Genomic DNA, 23,548 nt, shown 5'->3' with positions numbered 1-23,548 from the left:
ATGACATAGTGGTCTGTCTAATAGAACAGGAGAGAGATGACATAGTGGTGGGTCCAATAGAACAGGAGAGAGATGACATAGTGGTGGGTCCAATAGAACAGGAGAGAGATGACATAGTGGTCTGTCTAATAGAACAGGAGAGAGATGACATAGTGGTGGGTCCAATAGAACAGGAGAGAGATGACATAGTGGTGGGTCTAATAGAACAGGAGAGAGATGACATAGTGGTCTGTCTAATAGAACAGGAGAGAGATGACATAGTGGTCTGTCTAATAGAACAGGAGAGAGATGACATAGTGGTGGGTCCAATAGAACAGGAGAGAGATGACATAGTGGTGGGTCTAATAGAACAGGAGAGAGATGACATAGTGGTCTGTCTAATAGAACAGGAGAGAGATGACATAGTGGTGGGTCTAATAGAACAGGAGAGAGATGACATAGTGGTGGGTCTAATAGAACAGGAGAGAGATGACATAGTGGTGGGTCTAATAGAACAGGAGAGAGATGACATAGTGGTGGGTCTAATAGAACAGGAGAGAGATGACATAGTGGTGGGTCTAATAGAACAGGAGAGAGATGACATAGTGGTCTGTCTAATAGAACAGGAGAGAGATGACATAGTGGTGGGTCCAATAGAACAGGAGAGAGATGACATAGTGGTGGGTCTAATAGAACAGGAGAGAGATGACATAGTGGTCTGTCTAATAGAACAGGAGAGAGATGACATAGTGGTGGGTCTAATAGAACAGGAGAGAGATGACATAGTGGTGGGTTAATAGAACAGGAGAGAGATGACATAGTGGTCTGTCTAAGTGACATAGTGGTGGGTCCAATAGAACACATAGTGGTGGGTCTAATAGAACAGGAGAGAGATGACATAGTGGTGGGTCTAATAGAACAGGAGAGAGATGACATAGTGGTCTGTCTAATAGAACAGGAGAGAGATGACATAGTGGTCTGTCTAATAGAACAGGAGAGAGATGACATAGTGGTGGGTCTAATAGAACAGGAGAGAGATGACATAGTGGTGGGTTCAATCAAAAGTTTGGACACATCTGCTCATTCAAGGGTTTTTCTTTTCTTTTTACATAAAAAATATGAAGTAACACATGGAATCCTGTAGTAACCAAAAAAGTGTTAAACAAATACAAATATATTTTAGATTTGACATTCTTCAAAGATCCGCCCTTTTCCTTGACAGCTTTGCACACTCTTGGCATTCTCTCAACCAGCTTCACCTGGAAGGCTTTTCCAACAGTCTTGAAGGAGTTACCACACATGCTGAGCACTTGTTGGCTGCTTTTCCTTCACTCTGCGGTCCAATTCATCCCAAACCATCTCAATTGGGTTGAGGTCGGGCGATTGTGGAAGCGAGGTCATCTGATGCAGCACTCCATCACTCTCCTTCTTGGTCAAATAGCCCTTACACAGCCTGGAGATGTGTTTGGTCATTGTCCTGTTGAAAAACAAATGATAGTCCCACTAAGCACAAAGCAGATGGGATGGCGTATTGCTGCAGAATGCTGTGGTAGTCATGCTGGTTAAGTGTGCCTTGAATTCTAAATGAATCACAGACAGTGTCACCAGCAAAGCACCCCCACACCTCCTCCTCCATGCTTCACGGTGGGAACCACACACGGGGAGATCATCCGTTCAACTACTCTGCGTCTCACAAAGACACAGCGGTTGGAACCAAAAATCTCAAATTTGGAGGCATCAGACCAAAGGACATATTTGGCTACCAAGTGGCGCAGCTGTCTAAAGCACTGCATCTCAGTGCAAAAGGTGTCACTACAGACCCTGGTTTGATTCCAGGCTCTATCATAAGCGGCCGTGATTGGGAGTCCCATAGGGCAGCGCACAATTGGCCCAGCGTCGTTAGGGTTTGGCCGGGGTAGGCTGTCATTGTAAATAAGAATTTGTTCTTAACTGACTTGCCTAGTTAAAGGTTAAATTTAAAAAATCCATCCATCTAATGTCCATTTCTCGTGTTTCTTGGCCTGATTCACACCGTCTCCTCTGAACAGTTGATGTTGAGATGTGTCTGTTACTTGAACTCTGGGACGCATTTATTTGGGCTGAAATTTCTGAGGCTGGTAACTCTAATGAACTTATCCTTGGCAGCAGAGGTAACTCTGGGTCTTCCTTTCCTGTGGCGGTCCTCATCAGAGCCAGTCGTCATAGCGCTTTAAGGTTTTTGTGACTGCACTTGAAGAAACTTTAGAAGTTTGTGAAATGTTCGTTATTGACTGAACATGTCTTAAAGTAATGATGGATTGTCTTTTCTCTTTGCTTATTTAAGCTGTTCTTGCCATAATATGGACTTGGTCTTTTTTATCTTCTGTATACCACCCTTACCTTGTCACAACACAACTGATTGGCTCAAACACATTAAGAAGGAAAGAAGTTCCACAAATGTACTTTTTGCAAGGCACACCTGTTAATTGAAATGCATTCCAGGTGACTACCTCATGAAGCTGGTTGAGAGTGCCAAGAGTGTGCAAAGCTGTCATCAAGGCAAAGGGTGGCTACTTTTAAGAATCTAAAATATATTTTATATTAAACAACTTAATAATGCCGAATCATGCATACTAACAGGTGTTTACATGGTTTTGAGCATGTGCCAGGTAATAGGAATTTCAACTTTAGTACCGGCGTTTGAGTAGGGTAAACAATATTTTTCTTTGGATATTTTGTCTCAAATTTTGAGCAGCTGAAGGCATAGATAACAGGTGGAATAAGTTTAAATGTAAAATAAGTAAACATTCTGGCTTGTAAGGCACATGTCCAGGATTCTGCAGTGCTTTGTTTGACTGTATGCCAAGAAATGTTCAGTCTGATTTATTAGACGAGTAGCAAAGCTCATGTTGGCTGTAATGGTGATCGTTTCTGGTCTCCCCCAAAAGTGCGCTTGTTCACGTCCTCTTATCTAATTTGAAAGGAAATGACTGGTATAAGATGATATTTTATTATGGCATGCCTCCACCAATCCCATGCTTTTAGATTTGAAGGAATTAGGAAACAAGTGTACACTTAAGGAGATGTTAGGAGATGCCTTCTGCTTACTTACTGGTTGTCTGTGGTCGTCTGTTGACAGGAAGTGTGCGCACTGCTCATCCACGTGACCCGCCTGGTTCCTCTCAGCCAGGAGCACTTGGTCGTCAAGCTATGTCAGCTTACACACCACCTCCTCAACCAGCTACAGGTATCCCCCCACACACCACCTCCTCAACCAGCTACAGGTATCCCCCCACACACCACCTCCTCAACCAGCTACATGTATCCCCCCCACACACCACCTCCTCAACCAGCTACAGGTACCACCCCACACACCACCTACTCAACCAGCTACAGGTATCCCCCCACACACCACCTACTCAACCAGCTACAGGTACCACCCCCCCACACACCACCTCCTCAACCAGCTACAGGTATCCCCCCCACACACCACCTACTCAACCAACTACAGGTATCCCCCCCACACACCACCTACTCAACCAGCTACAGGTATCCCCCCCACACACCACCTACTCAACCAGCTACAGGTATCCCCCCCACACACCACCTCCTCAACCAGCTACAGGTACCACCCCCCCACACACCACCTCCTCAACCAGCTACAGGTATCCCCCCCACACACCACCTCCTCAACCAGCTACAGGTATCCCCCCCACACACCACCTACTCAGCCAGCTACAGGTACCACCCCCCCACACACCACCTCCTCAACCAGCTACAGGTATCCCCCACACACCACCTACTCAACCAGCTACAGGTACCACCCCCCCACACACCACCTCCTCAACCAGCTACAGGTACCACCCCCCCACACACCACCTCCTCAACCAGCTACAGGTATCCCCCCCACACACCACCTACTCAGCCAGCTACAGGTATCCCCCCCACACACCACCTACTCAACCAGCTACAGGTACCACCCCCCCACACACCACCTCCTCAACCAGCTACAGGTACCCCCCCCCACACATACCACCTCCTCAACCAGCTACATGTATCCCCCCACACACCACCTCCTCAACCAGCTACAGGTATCCCCCACACACACCACCTACTCAACCAGCTACAGGTATCCCCCCCACAAACCACCGCCTCCTCAACCAGCTACAGGTACCCAAATCAAATTTATTTATATAGCCCTTCGTACATAAGCTGATATCTCAAAGTGCTGTACAGAAACCCAGCCTAAAACCCCAAACAGCAAGCAATGCAGGTGTAGAAGCACGGTGGCTAGGAAAAACTCCCTAGAAAGGCCAAAACCTAGGAAGAAACCTAGAGAGGAACCAGGCTATGTGGGGTGGCCAGTCTCTTTTCGCTGTCCCGGGTGGAGATTATAACATTATTACCCCCCCCCCCCCCCCCCACACATACCACCTCCTCAACCAGCTACATGTATCCTCCCCCCACACACCACCTCCTCAACCAGCTACAGGTATCCCCCCACACACCACCTCCTCAACCAGCTACAGGTATCCCCCCACACACCACCTCCTCAACCAGCTACAGGTACCCCCCCACACACCACCTCCTCAACCAGCTACATGTATCCCCCCCACACACCACCTACTCAACCAGCTACGTGTATCCCCCCCACACACCACCTCCTCAACCAGCTACATGTATCCCCCCCACACACCACCTACTCAACCAGCTACATGTATCCCCCCCACACACCACCTACTCAACCAGCTACAGGTATCCCCCCACACACCACCTCCTCAACCAGCTACAGGTATCCCCCCACACACCACCTCCTCAACCAGCTACAGGTATCCCCCCACACACCACCTCCTCAACCAGCTACAGGTACCCCCCCACACACCACCTCCTCAACCAGCTACATGTATCCCCCCCACACACCACCTACTCAACCAGCTACAGGTATCCCCCCACACACCACCTCCTCAACCAGCTACAGGTATCCCCCCACACACCACCTACTCAACCAGCTACAGGTACCACCCCCCCACACACCACCTACTCAACCAGCTACAGGTATCCCCCCACACACCACCTCCTCAACCAGCTACATGTATCCCCCCCACACACCACCTCCTCAACCAGCTACATGTATCCCCCCCACACACCACCTACTCAACCAGCTACAGGTATCCCCCCCCCCCCCCCCCCCACACACACCAACCCCTCAACCAGCTACAGGTATCCCCCCAACACAAACACCACCTCCTCAACCAGCTACATGTATCCCCCCCACACACCACCACCTCAACCAGCTACAGGTATCCCCTCACCCCTACTCTCTGTAACCGTGTGTGTGTAGGTGATAGTGGATGAGCAGACGCTGGATGTGTGTGTGTGTTACGTGGTCCGTGCGCTGGCCGTGTGTAGCCTCTGGACTCACAGTGAGGTGCTGCAGGCGTTATCTACTCTGATCTATGGAAACGGACCTCGCTGCAACCGGGTAGGTAGGTTGGGGGGGTGAGGGTGAGGTATGTGTGTGAGGGATGTGTGACGAGCATGCTCTCTCTGTTGCAGCATCTGATTGAGTTGCTAGGTGATGGTGGAGTCCTGCGTCTCTATAGCGACCCGTCTCAGCCAGACATGGAGCTGCGCCGTGCTGCTCTCACCTGCATGGCTAACCTCTGTCTGGGGTAGGACTCACACATACCAAACCACACCATACCATACCCCACCACACCATACCCCACCATACCATACCCCACCACACCCCACCATACCATACCCCACCACACCATACCACACCCCACCACACCATACCCCACCACACCCCACCATACCATACCCCACCATACCACACCATACCACACCCCACCACACCATACCATACCCCACCATACCACACCCCACCACACCATACCCCACCATACCACCCCATTCCCTCACCACACCATACCATACCCCACCACACCATACCCCACCACACCATATTTTACCATACCATACCCCACCATACCACACCACACCATACCATACCACACCATACCACACCACACCATAACACACCATACCACACCATACACCACCATACCACACTAAACCCCACCATACCACACCATACCACACCACACCAAACCACTCCATACCCCACCACACCATACCCTACCATACCACACCATACCCCAGCACACCATACCATACCCCACAACACCATAACACATCGCACCACACCACATCGTACACCATACCCCACACCATAACACACCCCACCACACCATACCCCACCATACCATACCCCACCATACAATATATACCACACATATCTCTCTGTTTGCTGGCGTTGTACACTGTTTTGACTGTTTAATGTGTAGTGTTCCAGGCCAGGCGTCCCTTGAAGACCCATACAGGAGTGTGTGTTTCAGAGTCTTCCTGCAGACGCTCCAGTCACCCAAACCCCCGGACGCTGAAGAACTGCTCTACTGCACGGTACACACAGACACCACACTAGGGAACCGGGTTAATGAGATTTACATAGTATTCCCGGCCAAACCCGCGCTGATGGACACCAAGTCTGAGCCAAATCTCATAGTCTTCATGTGGTTGAAAAGTGTCAACACTGAACAACTATATTACAATCCATGTAAAGTGTTGGTCCCATGTTATATGAACTGATATAAAAGATCCCAGAAATGTTCCATACTCATCATTCTGAAGCTGATCTGCATGCTCGTCATCCTCACCAGGGTCTTGATCTGACTGCAGTTCTGTGTCGTAACCGACTAGAGTTGGTAAAATGCTCTTCGATGGCCATTGGCACACTGGATAATTAATCCCGATTTCACTGTACCAGGCAGACGGCGTGTATGGCATCATGTGGGCAAGCGGTTTGCTCTTCACAACGCTGGCATCAGAGTACCCCATGGTGGGGTTATGGGCAGGCATAAAGCTACGGACAACAAACACAATTTCATTTGATCTATGGCAATTCGAATGCACAGAGATACTGTGATGAGATCCTGAGGCCCATTGTCGTGCCATTGATCCACCGCCATCACCTGATGTTTCAGCCTGATAATGCACGGCCCCATGTCACAAGGCTCTGTACACAATTCTTGGAAGCTCTACATGTCCCAGTTCTTCCATTAGTTACATACTCACCAGATATGTCACCCATTAAGCATGTTTGGGATGCTCTGGATTGATGTGTACGACAGCGTGTTCCAGTTCCCGCCAATATCCAGCATCTTCACACAGCCATTGAAGAGGAGTGGGACAACATTCCCCAGGCCACAATCAACAGCTCTATGTGAAGGGGCTGTGTCACGCTGCATAAGGAAAATGAGTGGTCACCCCAGATACTGACTGGTTTTCTGATCCACCCCCTTCCTTTTTTTTAAGGTATCTGTGACCAACAGATGCATATCTCTGTTCCTAGTCATCTGCAATCCATAGATTAGTGCCTAATTCAGTTATTTACATTGACTGATTTTCTCCTGTTTGAACTGTATCTCAGTGAAGTCATTGAAATTGTAGCATGTTGTGTTTTTATATTTTTGTTTAGTGTGAATTGCGTGACACCATTTTTCCTTCAGGCTCGCCAAAGAGTGAAATATTGAGAAAATGGATTGGAGCCCCAGTGGGTGGGCTCTATGGGTGGGCTCTATGGTTGTCAATTGGGTGTGATTTCACTTTGCTTCATGTGAATAGGATTGGTCTTTGACTCACCATAGTAGAGATACCTATTTGAAAGGGAACCACTCCCGCTTCCCTGTGAGAAACTGGTGAATTATACTGAATATAAATATATGAAGGAGCGTGAGGAAGGATGAGGAAACAGTAGAGGTAGGCAGGCTAATAAACATGGTTTATTATGAGGTATATATGCATCAGACTAATTATACTCATGTAAAATAGGCTTTATTATATTTCAACATTTAAATCTAAGTGGCTAGCATGTAGTTGTAACTTCGTAGGCTACATGCCTGCAGCAGCATCACCCTCTCAGCTTCATCAAATCAAATTTTATTAGTCACCTGCTCTGAATACAACCGGTGTAGATCTTACAGTGAAATGCTTACTTACGAGCCCCTAACCAACAATGCAGTTAAAAAACAAGTAATTAAAGAGCAGCAGTAAAATAACAAATGTGAGACTATATACAGGGGGGTACCGGTACAGAGTCAATGTGCGGGGGCACAGAGTCAATGTGTGAGGTAATATGTACATGTACAGTGCCTTGAGAAAGTATTCGGCCCCCTTGAACTTTGCGACCTTTTGCCACATTTCAGGCTTCAAACATAAAGATATAAAACTGTATTTTTTTGTGAAGAATCAACAACAAGTGGGACACAATCATGAAGTGGAACGACATTTATTGGATATTTCAAACTTTTTTAACAAATCAAAAACTGAAAAATTGGGCGTGCAAAATTATTCAGCCCCTTTACTTTCAGTGCAGCAAACTCTCTACAGAAGTTCAGTGAGGATCTCTGAATGATCCAATGTTGACCTAAATGACTAATGATGATAAATACAATCCACCTGTGTGTAATCACGTCTCCGTATAAATGCACCTGCACTGTGATAGTCTCAGAGGTCCGTTAAAAGCGCAGAGAGCATCATGAAGAACAAGGAACACCAGGCAGGTCCGAGATACTGTTGTGAAGAAGTTTAAAGCCGGATTTGGATACAAAAAGATTTCCCAAGCTTTAAACATCCCAAGGAGCACTGTGAAAGCGATAATATTGAAATGGAAGGAGTATCATACCACTGCAAATCTACCAAGACCTGGCCGTCCCTCTAAACTTTCAGCTCATACAAGGAGAAGACTGATCAGAAATGCAGCCAAGAGGCCCATGATCACTCTGGATGAACTGCAGAGATCTACAGCTGAGGTGGGAGACTCTGTCCATAGGACAACAATCAGTCGTATATTGCACAAATCTGGCCTTTATGGAAGAGTGGCAAGAAGAAAGCCATTTCTTAAAGATATCCATAAAAAGTGTTGTTTAAAGTTTGCCACAAGCCACCTGGGAGACACACCAAACATGTGGAAGAAGGTGCTCTGGTCAGATGAAACCAAAATTGAACTTTTTGGCAACAATGCAAAACGTTATGTTTGGCGTAAAAGCAACACAGCTCATCACCCTGAACACACCATCCCCACTGTCAAACATGGTGGTGGCAGCATCATGGTTTGGGCCTGCTTTTCTTCAGCAGGGACAGGGAAGATGGTTAAAATTGATAGGAAGATGGATGGAGCCAAATACAGGACCATTCTGGAAGAAAACCTGATGCAGTCTGCAAAAGACCTGAGACTGGGACGGAGATTTGTCTTCCAACAAGACAATGATCCAAAACATAAAGCAAAATCTACAATGGAATGGTTCAAAAATAAACATATCCAGGTGTTAGAATGGCCAAGGCAAAGTCCAGACCTGAATCCAATCGAGAATCTGTGGAAAGAACTGAAAACTGCTGTTCACAAATGCTCTCATCCAACCTCACTGAGCTCGAGCTGTTTTGCAAGGAGGAATGGGAAAAAATGTCAGTCTCTCGATGTGCAAAACTGATAGAGACATACCCCAAGCAACTTACAGCTGTAATCGCAGCAAAAGGTGGCGCTACAAAGTATTAACTTAAGGGGGCTGAATAATTTTGCACGCCCAATTTTTCAGTTTTTGATTTGTTAAAAAAGTTTGAAATATCCAATAAATGTCGTTCCACTTCATGATTGTGTCCCACTTGTTGTTGATTCTTCACAAAAAAATACAGTTTTATATCTTTATGTTTGAAGCCTGAAATGTGGCAAAAGGTCGCAAAGTTCAAGGCGGCCGAATACTTTCGCAAGGCACTGTAGGTATAGTTATTACAGTGACTATGCATAGATGATAACAACAGAGAGTAGCAGCGGTGTAAAGGGTGGGGTGGGGGGGAGGGGGGTGGTGGGCAATGCAAATAGTCTGGGTAGCCATTTTACTAGATGTTCAGAAGTCTTATGGCTTGGTGGTAGAAGCTGTTTAGATGCCTCTTGGACCTAGACTTGGCTCTCCGGTACCGCTTACTGTGCGTTAGCAGAGAGAACAGTCTATGACTGGGGTGGCTGGAGTCTTTGACCATTTTTAGGACCTTCCTACTTATGTATATATATTTTTTTAATTATACATCAGACATTTTTGCTTAACTTGTTTTTGCTTTGTTATGTAGTATTGTGTTTAGATTAGGATGTTGTTTTTTTTAATACATTTTAGAATAAGGCTGTATCGGTACAAAATGTGGAAAAAGTTAAAGGGTCTGAATACTTTCCCAAGGCACTTTATATCCTTTAGAATGACACTTCCTGTTTTGGTGGGAAATACCGGGTTACCCGGGAGAAAAGTCAGTATGTACGTGTAGGCAGGGGGACCAGGGAGTTGAGGTGATACGGTATGTACGTGTAGGCAGTGGGACCAGGGAGTTGAGGTGATACGGTATGTACGTGTAGGCAGTGGGACCAGGGAGTTGAGGTGATACGGTATGTACGTGTAGGCAGTGGGACCAGGGAGTTGAGGTGATACGATATTTACGTGTAGGCAGTGGGACCAGGGAGTTGAGGTGATACGGTATGTACGTGTAGGCAGTGGGACCAGGGAGTTGAGGTGATACGGTATGTACGTGTAGGCAGGGGGACCAGGTCGGTCCAGGGAGCAGTGAAGGGGTTAGGGTTCCACTAACTGTGTGTGTGTGTGTGTGTGTGTGTGTGTAGGTGATCCAGGGAGCAGTGAAGGGCCTCCAGTCCTCTCTGTGTGGAGGGAAGTGGAGGTTTGGAGGACAGGAGGAACTGGGAGCTCTATTGGCAGTTCTCAAGGTACACATCTACTGTATTTACACTGGGTCAAATATACACTGGGTAAGTAAATCAAATATACACTGGGTCAAATATACACTGGGTCAAATATACACTGGGTCAAATATACACTGAGTCAAATATACACTGGGTCAAATAAATCAAATATACGCTGGGTGAGATCAATCAAATATATACTGGGTGAGATCAATCAAATATATACTGGGTGAGATCAATCAAATATACACTGGGTCAGGTAAATCAAATATACACTGGGTCAGATCAATCAAATATATACTGGGTCAGATCAATCAAATATATACTGGGTCAAATAAATCAAATATACACTGGGTCAGATCAATCAAATATATACTGGGTGAGATCAATCAAATATATACTGGGTGAGATCAATCAAATATATACTGGGTCAGATCAATCAAATATACACTGGGTCAGGTAAATCAAATATACACTGGGTCAGATCAATCAAATATATACTGGGTCAGATCAATCAAATATATACTGGGTCAAATAAATCAAATATACACTGGGTCAGATCAATCAAATATATACTGGGTGAGATCAATCAAATATATACTGGGTGAGATCAATCAAATATATACTGGGTCAGATCAATCAAATATACACTGGGTCAGGTAAATCAAATATACACTGGGTCAGATCAATCAAATATATACTGGGTCAGATCAATCAAATATATACTGGGTCAAATAAATCAAATATACACTGGGTCAAATATACACTGAGTCAAATATACACTAGGTCAAATAAATCAAATATATACTGGGTCAGATAAATCAAATATACACTGAGTCAAATATACACTGAGTCAAATATACACTGGGTCAAATAAATCAAATATATACTGAGTCAGATAAATCAAATATACACTGGGTCAAATATACACTGGGTCAAATATACACTGAGTCAAATATACACTGGGTCAGATAAATCAAATATACACTGGGTCAGATAAATCAAATATACACTGGGTCAGATCAATCAAATATATACTGGGTTAAATAAATCAAATATACACTGGGTCAAATATACACTGGGTCAAATATACACTGGGTCAGATCAATCAAATATATACTGGGTTAAATAAATCAAATATACACTGGGTCAAATATACACTGGGTCAGATCAATCAAATATATACTGGGTTAAATAAATCAAATAAACACTGGGTCAGATCAATCAAATATACACTAGGTCAAATAAATCAAATATATACTGAGTCAGATAAATCAAATATACACTGGGTCAAATATACACTGAGTCAAATATACACTGAGTCAAATATACACTGGGTCAGATAAATCAAATATACACTGGGTGAGATCAATCAAATATATACTGGGTGAGATCAATCAAATATATACTGGGTGAGATCAATCAAATATATACTGGGTCAGATCAATCAAATATACACTGGGTCAGATCAATCAAATATATACTGGGTCAGATAAATCAAATATACACTGGGTCAGATCAATCAAATATACACTGGGTCAGATCAATCAAATATATACTGGGTCAAATAAATCAAATATACACTGGGTCAGATAAATCAAATATACACTGGGTCAGATCAATCAAATATACACTGGGTCAGATCAATCAAATATATACTGGGTCAAATAAATCAAATATACACTGGGTCAGATCAATCAAATATACACTGGGTCAAATAAATCAAATATACACTGGGTCAAATAAATCAAATATACACTGGGTCAGATCAATCAAATATACACTGGGTCAGATCAATCAAATATATACTGGGTCAAATAAATCAAATATACACTGGGTCAGATCAATCAAATATACACTGGGTCAGATCAATCAAATATACACTGGGTCAAATAAATCAAATATACACTGGGTCAGATAAATCAAATATACACTGGGTCAAATATACACTGGGTCAAATAAATCAAATATACACTGGGTCAAATAAATCAAATATACACTGGGTCAGATCAATCAAATATACACTGGGTCAAATAAATCAAATATACACTGGGTCAAATATACACTGGGTCAAGTAAATCAAATATATACTGGGTCAAATAAATCAAATATACACTGGGTCAAATAAATCAAATATACACTGGGTCAAATATACACTGAGTCAAATATACACTAGGTCAAATAAATCAAATATATACTGGGTCAGATAAATCAAATATACACTGAGTCAAATATACACTGGGTCAAATAAATCAAATATATACTGGGTCAGATAAATCAAATATATACTGGGTCAAATATATACTGGGTCAAATAAATCAAATATACACTGGGTCAAATATACACTGGGTCAAATATACACTGAGTCAAATATACACTGGGTCAGATAAATCAAATATACACTGGGTCAGATCAATCAAATATATACTGGGTTAAATAAATCAAATATACACTGGGTCAAATATACACTGGGTCAAATATACACTGGGTCAGATCAATCAAATATATACTGGGTTAAATAAATCAAATATACACTGGGTCAGATCAATCAAATATATACTGGGTTAAATAAATCAAATATACACTGGGTCAGATCAATCAAATATACACTAGGTCAAATAAATCAAATATATACTGAATCAGATAAATCAAATATACACTGGGTCAAATATACACTGGGTCAAATATACACTGAGTCAAATATACACTGGGTCAGATAAATCAAATATACACTGGGTGAGATCAATCAAATATATACTGGGTGAGATCAATCAAATATATACTGGGTGAGATCAATCAAATATATACTGGGTCAGATCAATCAAATATACACTGGGTCAGATCAATCAAATATATACTGGGTCAGATAAATCAAATATACACTGGGTCAGATCAATCAAATATACACTGGGTCAGATCAATCAAATATATACTGGGTCAAATAAATCAAATATACACTGGGTCAGATAAATCAAATATACACTGGGTCAGATCAATCAAATATACACTGGGTCAGATCAATCAAATATATACTGGGTCAAATAAATCAAATATACACTGGGTCAGATCAATCAAATATACACTGGGTCAAATAAATCAAATATACACTGGGTCAAATAAATCAAATATACACTGGGTCAGATCAATCAAATATACACTGGGTCAGATCAATCAAATATATACTGGGTCAAATAAATCAAATATACACTGGGTCAGATCAATCAAATATACACTGGGTCAGATCAATCAAATATACACTGGGTCAAATAAATCAAATATACACTGGGTCAGATAAATCAAATATACACTGGGTCAAATATACACTGGGTCAAATAAATCAAATATACACTGGGTCAAATAAATCAAATATACACTGGGTCAGATCAATCAAATATACACTGGGTCAAATAAATCAAATATACACTCGGTCAAATATACACTGGTTCAAGTAAATCAAATATACACTTGGTCAAATAAATCAAATATACACTGGGTCAAATATACACTGGGTCAGATAAATCAAATATATACTGGGTCAAATAAATCAAATATACACTGGGTCAAATAAATCAAATATACACTGGGTCAAATATACACTGAGTCAAATATACACTAGGTCAAATAAATCAAATATATACTGGGTCAGATAAATCAAATATACACTGATTCAAATATACACTGGGTCAAATAAATCAAATATATACTGGGTCAGATAAATCAAATATATACTGGGTCAAATATATACTGGGTCAAATAAATCAAATATACACTGGGTCAAATATACACTGGGTCAAATATACACTGAGTCAAATATACACTGGGTCAGATAAATCAAATATACACTGGGTCAGATAAATCAAATATACACTGGGTCAGATAAATCAAATATACACTGGGTCAGATAAATCAAATATACACTGGGTCAGATAAATCAAATATATACTGGGTTAAATAAATCAAATATACACTGGGTCAGATCAATCAAATATATACTGGGTCAGATAAATCAAATATACACTGGGTCAGATAAATCAAATATACACTGGGTCAGATAAATCAAATATACACTGGGTCAGGTAAATCAAATATACACTGGGTGAGGTAAATCAAATATATACTGGGTCAGGTAAATCAAATATACACTGGGTCAGATAAATCAAATATACACTGGGTCAGATAAATCAAATATACACTGGGTCAGATCAATCAAATATACTGGGTCAAATAAATCAAATATACACTTGGTCAAATATACACTGGGTCAAATATACACTGAGTCAAATATACACTGGGTCAAATATACACTTTGTCAGATCAATCAAATATATACTGGGTTAAATAAATCAAATATACACTGGGTCAGATCAATCAAATATATACTGGGTCAGATAAATCAAATATACACTGGGTCAGATAAATCAAATATACACTGGGTCAGATAAATCAAATATACACTGGGTCAGGTAAATCAAATATACACTGGGTGAGGTAAATCAAATATATACTGGGTCAGGTAAATCAAATATACACTGGGTCAGATAAATCAAATATACACTGGGTCAGATAAATCAAATATATACTGGGTCAGGTAAATCAAATATACACTGGGTCAGATCAATCAAATATACTGGGTCAAATAAATCAAATATACACTTGGTCAAATATACACTGGGTCAAATATACACTGAGTCAAATATACACTGGGTCAAATATACACTGGGTCAGATCAATCAAATATATACTGGGTCAAATAAATCAAATATACACTGGGTCAGATCAATCAAATATATACTGGGTCAGATAAATCAAATATACACTGGGTCAGATAAATCAAATATACACTGGGTCAGATAAATCAAATATACACTGGGTCAGATCAATCAAATATATACTGGGTCAAATAAATCAAATTTACACTAGGTCAAATATACACTGGGTCAAATATACACTGGGTCAAATAAATCAAATATATACTGGGTCAAATAAATCAAATATATACTGGGTCAAATAAATCCAATATATACTGGGTCAGATAAATCAAATATACACTGGGTCAGATCAATCAAATATATACTGGGTCAAATAAATCAAATATACACTGGGTCAGATCAATCAAATATATACTGGGTCAAATAAATCAAATATACACTGGGTCAGATCAATCAAATATATACTGGGTCAAATAAATCAAATATACACTGGGTCAGATCAATCAAATATATACTGGGTCAAATAAATCAATATACACTGAGTCAAAAATATACACTGGGTCAAATATATACTGAGTCAAATATACACTGGGTCAAATAAATCAAATATACACTGGGTCAAATATATACTGGGTCAAATAAATCAAATATACACTGGGTCAAATATACACTGGGTCAAATATACACTGGGTCAAATATACACTGGGTCAAATTTACACCGAGTCAAATATACACTGGGTCAGATAAATCAAATATACACTGGGTCAAATATATACTGGGTCAAATAAATCAAATATACACTGGGTCAAATATACACTGGGTCAAATTTACACCGAGTCAAATATACACTGGGTCAAATAAATCAAATATATACTGGGTCAAATAAATCCAATATATACTGGGTCAAATAAATCAAATATACACTGGGTCAGATAAATCAAATATGCACTGGGTCAAATATATACTGGGTCAAATAAATCAAATATACACTGGGTCAAATATACACTGGGTCAAATAAATCAAATATACACTGGGTCAAATATACACTGGGTCAAATATACACTGGGTCAAATAAATCAAATATATACTGGGTCAAATAAATCAAATTGATACTGGGTCAGATAAATCAAATATACACTGGGTCAGATAAATCAAATATACACTGGGTCAGATACATCAAATATGCACTGGGTCAAATATATACTGGGTCAAATAAATCAAATATACACTGGGTCAAATATACACTGGGTCAGATATATACTGGGTCAAATAAATCAAATATACACTGGGTCAAATATATACTGGGTCAAATATATACTGGGTCAAATATATACTGGGTCAAATAAATCAAATATACACTGGGTCAAATATACACTGGGTCAGATATATACTGGGTCAAATAAATCAAATATACACTGGGTCAGATATATACTGGGTCAAATAAATCAAATATACACTGGGTCAAATATATACTGGGTCAAATATACACTGGGTCAAATATACACTGGGTCAAATATACACTGGGTCAAATATGCACTTGGTCAAATAAATACTGGGTCAAATAAATCAAATATACACTGGGTCAAATATACACTGGGTCAAATATATACTGAGTCAAATATACACTGGGTCAGATATATACTGGGTCAAATAAATCAAATATACACTGGGTCAAATATATACTGGGTCAAATATATACTGGGTCAAATAAATCAAATATACACTGGGTCAAATATATACTAGGTCAAATAAATCAAATATACACTGGGTCAGATAAATCAAATATACACTGTGTCAAATAAATCAAATATACACTGGGTCAGATAAATCAAATATATACTGTGTCAAATAAATCAAATATACACTGGGTCAGATAAATCAAATATACACTGGGTCAGATCAATCAAATATACACTGGGTCAGATAAATCAAATATACACTGGGTCAAATAAATCAAATATACACTGGGTCAGATAAATCAAATATACACTGGGTCAAATAAATCAAATATACACTGGGTCAGATAAATCAAATATATACTGGGTCAAATAAATCAAATATACACTGGGTCAGATAAATCAAATATATACTGTGTCAAATAAATCAAATATACACTGGGTCAAATACAGTGGGGCAAAAAAGTGGACATGTACTGGCTTAAGCAGGGGGACACGTCTGGCACTGCAGGATTTGAGTCCCTGGCGGCGTAGTGTGTTACTGATGGTAGGCTTTGTTACTTTGGTCCCAGCTCTCTGCAGGTCATTCACTAGGTCCCCCCGTGTGGTTCTGGGATTTTTGCTCACCGTTCTTGTGATCATTTTGACCCCACGGGGTGAGATCTTGCGTGGAGCCCCAGATCGAGGGAGATTATCAGTGGTCTTGTATGTCTTCCATTTCCTAGTAATTGCTCCCACAGTTGATTTCTTCAAACCAAGCTGCTTACCTATTGCAGATTCAGTCTTCCCAGCCTGGTGCAGGTCTACAATTTTGTTTCTGGTGTCCTTGACAGCTCTTTGGTGTTGGCCATAGTGGAGTTTGGAGTGTGACTGTTTGAGGTTGTGGACAGGTGTCTTTTATACTGATAACAAGTTCAAACAGTTGCCATTAATACAGGTAACGAGTGGAGGACAGAGGAGCCTCTTAAATAAGTTACAGGTCTGTGAGAGCCAGAAATCTTGCTTGTTTGTAGGTGACCAAATACTTATTTTCCACCATAATTTGCAAATAAATTCATTAAAAATCCTACAATGTGATTTTCTGGATTTTTTTTCTTCTGATTTTGTCTGTCATAGTTGAAGTGTACCTATGATGAAAATTACAGGCCTCTCTCATCTTTTTAAGTGGGAGAACTTGCACAATTGGTGGCTGACTAAATACTTTTTTGCCCCACTGTATACACTGGGTCAAATATACACTGGGTCAAATATACACTGGGTCAAATATGCACTGGGTCAAATAAATCAAATATACACTGGGTCAAATATATACTAAATCAAATATATACTGGGTCAGATAAATCAAATATACACTAGGTAAAATATATACTGGGTCAGATAAATCAAATATGCACTGGGTCAAATATATACTGGGTCAGATAAATCAAATATACACTGGGTCAAATATATACTGGGTCAGATAAATCAAATATACACTGGGTCAAATATATACTGGGTCAAATAAATCAATTATACACCGGGTCAAATATATACTGGGTCAAATATATACTGGGTCAAATAAATCAAATATACACTGGGTCAAATATATACTGGGTCAGATAAATCAAATATACACTGGGTCAAATATATACTGGGTCAGATAAATCAAATATACACTGGGTCAAATATACACTGGGTCAAATATACACTGGGTCAAATATATCAAATATACACTGGGTCAAATATATACTGGGTCAGATAAATCAAATATACACTGTGTCAAATATACACTGGGTCAAATGAATCAAATATACACTGGGTCAAATATATACTGGGTCAGATAAATCAAATATACACTGGGCCAAATATATACTGGTTCAAATAAATCAATTATACACCGGGTCAAATATATACTGGGTCAAATATATACTGGGTCAAATAAATCAAATATACAATGGGTCAAATATATATATTGGGTCAAATCAAATATACACTGGGTCAAATCAAATATACACTGGGTCAAATCAAATATACACTGGGTCAAATATATATACTGGGTCAAATATATATACTGGGTCAAATCAAATATATACTGGGTCAAACAAATCAAATATACACTGGGTCAAATATATATTGGGTCAAATAAATCAAATATATACTGGGTCAAATATACACTGCTCAAAAAAATAAAGGGAACACTTAAACAACACAATGTAACTCCAAGTCAATCACACTTCTTTGAAATCAAATTGTCCACTTAGGAAGCAACACTGATTGACAATACATTTCACATGCTGTTGTGCAAATGGAATAGACAACAGGTGGAAATTTATAGGCAATTAGCAAGACACCCCCAATAAAGGAGTGGTTCTGCAGGTGATAACCACAGACCACTTCTCAGTTCCTATGCTTCCTGGCTGATGTTTTGGTCACTTTTGAATGCTGGCGGTGCTTTCACTCTAATGGTAGCATGAGACAGAGTCTACAACCCACACAAGTGGCTCAGGTAGTGCAGCTAATCCAGGATGGCACATCAATGCGAGCTGTGGCAAGAAGGTTTGCTGTGTCAGTCAGCGTAGTGTCCAGAGCATAGAGGCGCTACCAGGAGACAGGCCAGTACATCAGGAGACGTGGAGGAGGCCGTAGGAGGGCAACAACCCAGCAGCAGGACCCCTTTGTGCAAGGAGGAGCAGGAGGAGCACTGCCAGAGCCCTGCAAAATGACCTCCAGCAGGCCACAAATGTGCATGTGTCTGCTCAAACGGTCAGAAACAGACTTCATGAGGGTGGTATGAGGGCCTGATGTCCACAGGTGGGGGTTGTGCTTACAGCCCAACACCGTGCAGGACGTTTGGCATTTGCCAGAGAACACCAAGATTGGCAAATTCGCCACTGGCGCCCTGTGCTCTTCACAGATGAAAGCAGGTTCACACTGAGCACATGTGACAGTCTGGAGACGCCGTGGAGAAAGTTATGCTGCCTGCAACATCCTCCAGCATGACCGGTTTGGCGTGGGGTGGCATTTCTTTGGGGGGGCCGCACAGCCCTCCATGTGCTCGCCAGAGGTAGCCTGACTGCCATTAGGTACCGAGATGAGATCCTCAGACCCCTTGTGAGACCATATTCTGGTGCGGTTGGCCCTGGGTTCCTCCTAATGCCAGACAATGCTAGACCTCATGTGGCTGGAGTGTGTCAGCAGTTCCTGCAAGAGGAAGGCATTGATGCTATGGACTGGCCCGCCTGTTCCCCAGACCTGAATCCAATTGAGCACACCTGGGACATCATGTCTCACTCCATCCACCAACGCCACGTTGCACCACAGACTGTCCAGGAGTTGGCGGATGCTTTAGTCCAGGTCTGGGAGGAGATCCCTCAGGAGACCATCCGCCACCTCATCAGGAACATGCCCAGGCATTGTAGGGAGGTCATACAGGCACGTGAAGGCCACACACACTACTGAGCCTCATTTTGACTTGTTTTAAGGACATTACATCAAAGTTGGATTAGTCTGTAGTGTGGTTTTCCACTTTAATTTTGAGTGTGACTCCAAATCCAGACCTCCATGGGTTGATACATTTGATTTCCCACATTTCTACTGGGTCAAATAAATCAAATATATACTGGGTCAGATAAATCAAATATACACTGTGTCAAATATATACTGGGTCAAACTGGAGGGTACTGGATTTGTGTTGATTTGTGTTTATTTCATAGACTTCCTTGCTTATCTTTATCAAGGCTGAAACTATGTTGATTGAATTTATTTGATTATAAAGAGAAACGATACATAAAGTATTGTTGATAAAATGTCCATAGTTTGGTTGAAAGTGTCTCCATACAGGTGTTGATGTGTCCACAGAGGCTCATGTTCCAAGGTTGTCCAGGAGTGTGTGTGGAGTGGCCGTCGGTGCTGTACCCCGCTCCCCTGCCTCAGTACGAAACCTGCAGTACCCCCAAACCTCCCGAACCTCCACAGAACCCCCCCACCCAGACCTCAGGGGTAAGAGACTGTGTCTGATTTATACCAGAGGGCCTGATGGGAACTGTCAGAGGTCCACATTTTCATCTTGGAGGGCAGGATCACAACTGGTTTCCATCCTTTGACCCACCAAAGGAGATTTAAAATCATTTCTATCCCCCTCGCCTTTCTCCCCTCTTTCCCCTTCTCTCCGTCTCTCCTCTTTCTCCCCTTCTCTCCGTCTCTCCTCTTTCTCCCCCTTCTCTCTCTCTCTCCTCTTTCTCCCCTCTCCCCCTTCTCTCTGTCTCTCCTCTTTCTCCCCTCTTTCCCCTTCTCTCCGTCTCTCCTCTTTCTCCCCTTCTCTCCGTCTCTCCTCTTTCTCCCCTTCTCTCTCTCTCTCCTCTTTCTCCCCTCTTTCCCCTTCTCTCCGTCTCTCCTCTTTCTCCCCTTCTCTCCGTCTCTCCTCTTTCTCCCCCTTCTCTCTCTCTCTCCTCTTTCTCCCCTCTCCCCCTTCTCTCTGTCTCTCCTCTTTCTCCCCTCTTTCCCCTTCTCTCCGTCTCTCCTCTTTCTCCCCTTCTCTCCGTCTCTCCTCTTTCTCCCCTTCTCTCCGTCTCTCCTCTTTCTCCCCTTCTCTCCGTCTCTCCTCTTTCTCCCCTTCTCTCCATCTCTCCTCTTTCTCCCCTCTCCCCCTTCTCTCTCTCTCTCCTCTTTCTCCCCTCTTTCCCCATCTCTCTGTCTCTCCTCTTTCTCCCCTCTTTCCCCTTCTCTCTGTCTCTCCTCTTTCTCCCCTCTTTCCCCTTCTCTCTGTCTCTCCTCTTTCTCCCCTCTCCCCCTTCTCTCTGTCTCTCCTCTTTCTCCCCTCTCCCCCTTCTCTCTCTCTCCTCTTTCTCCTACTCTACCCCCTCTCTGTCTCTCCTCTTTCTACTACTCTCCCCCTTCTCTCTCTCTCTCTCCTCTTTCTCCCCTCTCCCCCTTCTGTCTGTCTCTCCTCTTTCTCCCCTATTTCCCCTTCTCTCTGTCTCTCCTCTTTCTCCTACTCTCCCCCTTCTCTCTGTCTCTCCTCTTTCCCTTACTCTCCCCCTTCTCTTTCTCTCTCTCTGTAGAATAAGAAGAAGAAGTCTCGAGGACGGGGGAGGAAAGGAGGAGGGGAGGATGAGGAGAGAGATGCAGAACCCAGGCTCCAGAGAGGAGGAAGAGGAGGGGAGGCCTGGTCTAAGACCTCGGTACTTCCTTCTCCAGGCGTTCTGTCTCTCTATCCGTTATGGAAGAGGAGCAGTTCTGATTCAGAGTTCTCTGATCCTGAGGGAGCAGCTCACAGTAAACTGAGGTAATGCTTTGTCCTGTTCTCTCTCTCTGTGTGTGTGTGTGTGTGTGGTAATCTATGTGTGTATGTGTTCTCTCCCACCAGGTTGTTCCATGGCAGGGTGTGTGTGTGTGTGGTAATGTGTGTGTGTTTTCTCTCCCACCAGGTTGTTCCATGGCAGGGTGCGACAGGGTGTGTGTGTGGTAATGTGTGTGTGTGGTAATGTGTGTGTGTGTGATGATGTGTGTGTGTGTGTGTGTGTGTTCTCTCCCAGCAGGTTGTTCCATGGCAGGGTGCGACAGGGTGTGTGTGTGTGGTAATGTGTGTGTGTGTTCTCTCCCACCAGGTTGTTCCATGGCAGGGTGCGGCAGGGTGTGTTGCTGTGTCTCCTAGCAGTGGTGAAGGCAGTTGAAAAGAGGACGCTGTATGGATATTGGTCGTCGTTCATACCAGATGCTCCCATTGGTGGACCTCCTCCTCTCACGCTGCTCACTGTAGTACTGAAGGACCCCTCACCCAAGGTAGGTACACACACCTGAAAAGTAACCCTGGTCTCTCCCTCCAGATGTGTGTTTGTGTGAGGCTGGTCTCTAAACTTCCAGGTGTGTGTGAGATGCTGGTCTCTCTCCCTCCAGGTGTGTGTTTGTGAGACGCTGGTCTCTCTCCCTCCAGGTGTGTGTTTGTGAGACGCTGGTCTCTCTCCTTCCAGGTGTGTGTTTGTGAGACGCTGGTCTCTCTCCTTCCAGGTGTGTGTTTGTGAGACGCTGGTCTCTCTCCTTCCAGGTGTGTGTGTGAGACGCTGGTCTCTCTCCCTCCAGGTGTGTGTGTGAGACGCTGGTCTCTCTCCCTCCAGGGGTGTGTGTGAGACGCTGGTCTCTCTCCCTCCAGGTGTGTGTGAGACGCTGGTCTCTCTCCCTCCAGGTGTGTGTGAGACGCTGGTCTCTCTCCCTCCAGGTGTGTGTGAGACGCTGGTCTCTCTCCCTCCAGGTGTGTGTGTGGGACGCTGGTTTCTCTCCCTCCAGGTGTGTGTGAGACGCTGGTCTCTCTCCAGGTGTGTGTGTGACGCTGGTCTCTCTCCCTCCAGGTGTGTGTGAGACTGGTCTCTCTCCCTCCAGGTGCGTGTTTAATGCTGGTCTCTCCCTCCAGGTGTGTGAGACACTGGTCT

At 42.7% G+C, this 23,548-nt stretch overlaps 1 protein-coding gene across 2 annotated transcripts in view; it reads left to right on the top strand.

The window, feature by feature from the left end:
* The window catches only part of LOC139417892 (HEAT repeat containing 6), a 53,382-nt gene that overhangs the window by 6,989 nt on the left and 22,845 nt on the right, over positions 1–23,548 (top strand). The window contains exons 2-9 of one of the 2 annotated variants that reach the window (XM_071166866.1): positions 3,098–3,205; positions 5,300–5,440; positions 5,515–5,630; positions 6,309–6,423; positions 10,682–10,783; positions 20,982–21,122; positions 22,184–22,407; positions 22,730–22,904. In XM_071166866.1, coding sequence (XP_071022967.1) covers positions 3,098–3,205; positions 5,300–5,440; positions 5,515–5,630; positions 6,309–6,423; positions 10,682–10,783; positions 20,982–21,122; positions 22,184–22,407; positions 22,730–22,904 — 1,122 coding nt within the window. Of the gene's footprint in view, positions 1–3,097; positions 3,206–5,299; positions 5,445–5,514; positions 5,631–6,308; positions 6,424–10,681; positions 10,784–20,981; positions 21,123–22,183; positions 22,408–22,729; positions 22,905–23,548 lie in introns of those variants that run through there. The other variant, XM_071166867.1, reaches the window with a different exon arrangement.

Source organism: Oncorhynchus clarkii, chromosome 10, assembly GCF_045791955.1.
Source record: "Oncorhynchus clarkii lewisi isolate Uvic-CL-2024 chromosome 10, UVic_Ocla_1.0, whole genome shotgun sequence".
Lineage (NCBI taxonomy): Eukaryota > Metazoa > Chordata > Actinopteri > Salmoniformes > Salmonidae > Oncorhynchus > Oncorhynchus clarkii.
Note: the sequence above shows the minus strand (reverse complement) of the source record. Positions and strands in the feature narration are given on the sequence as shown.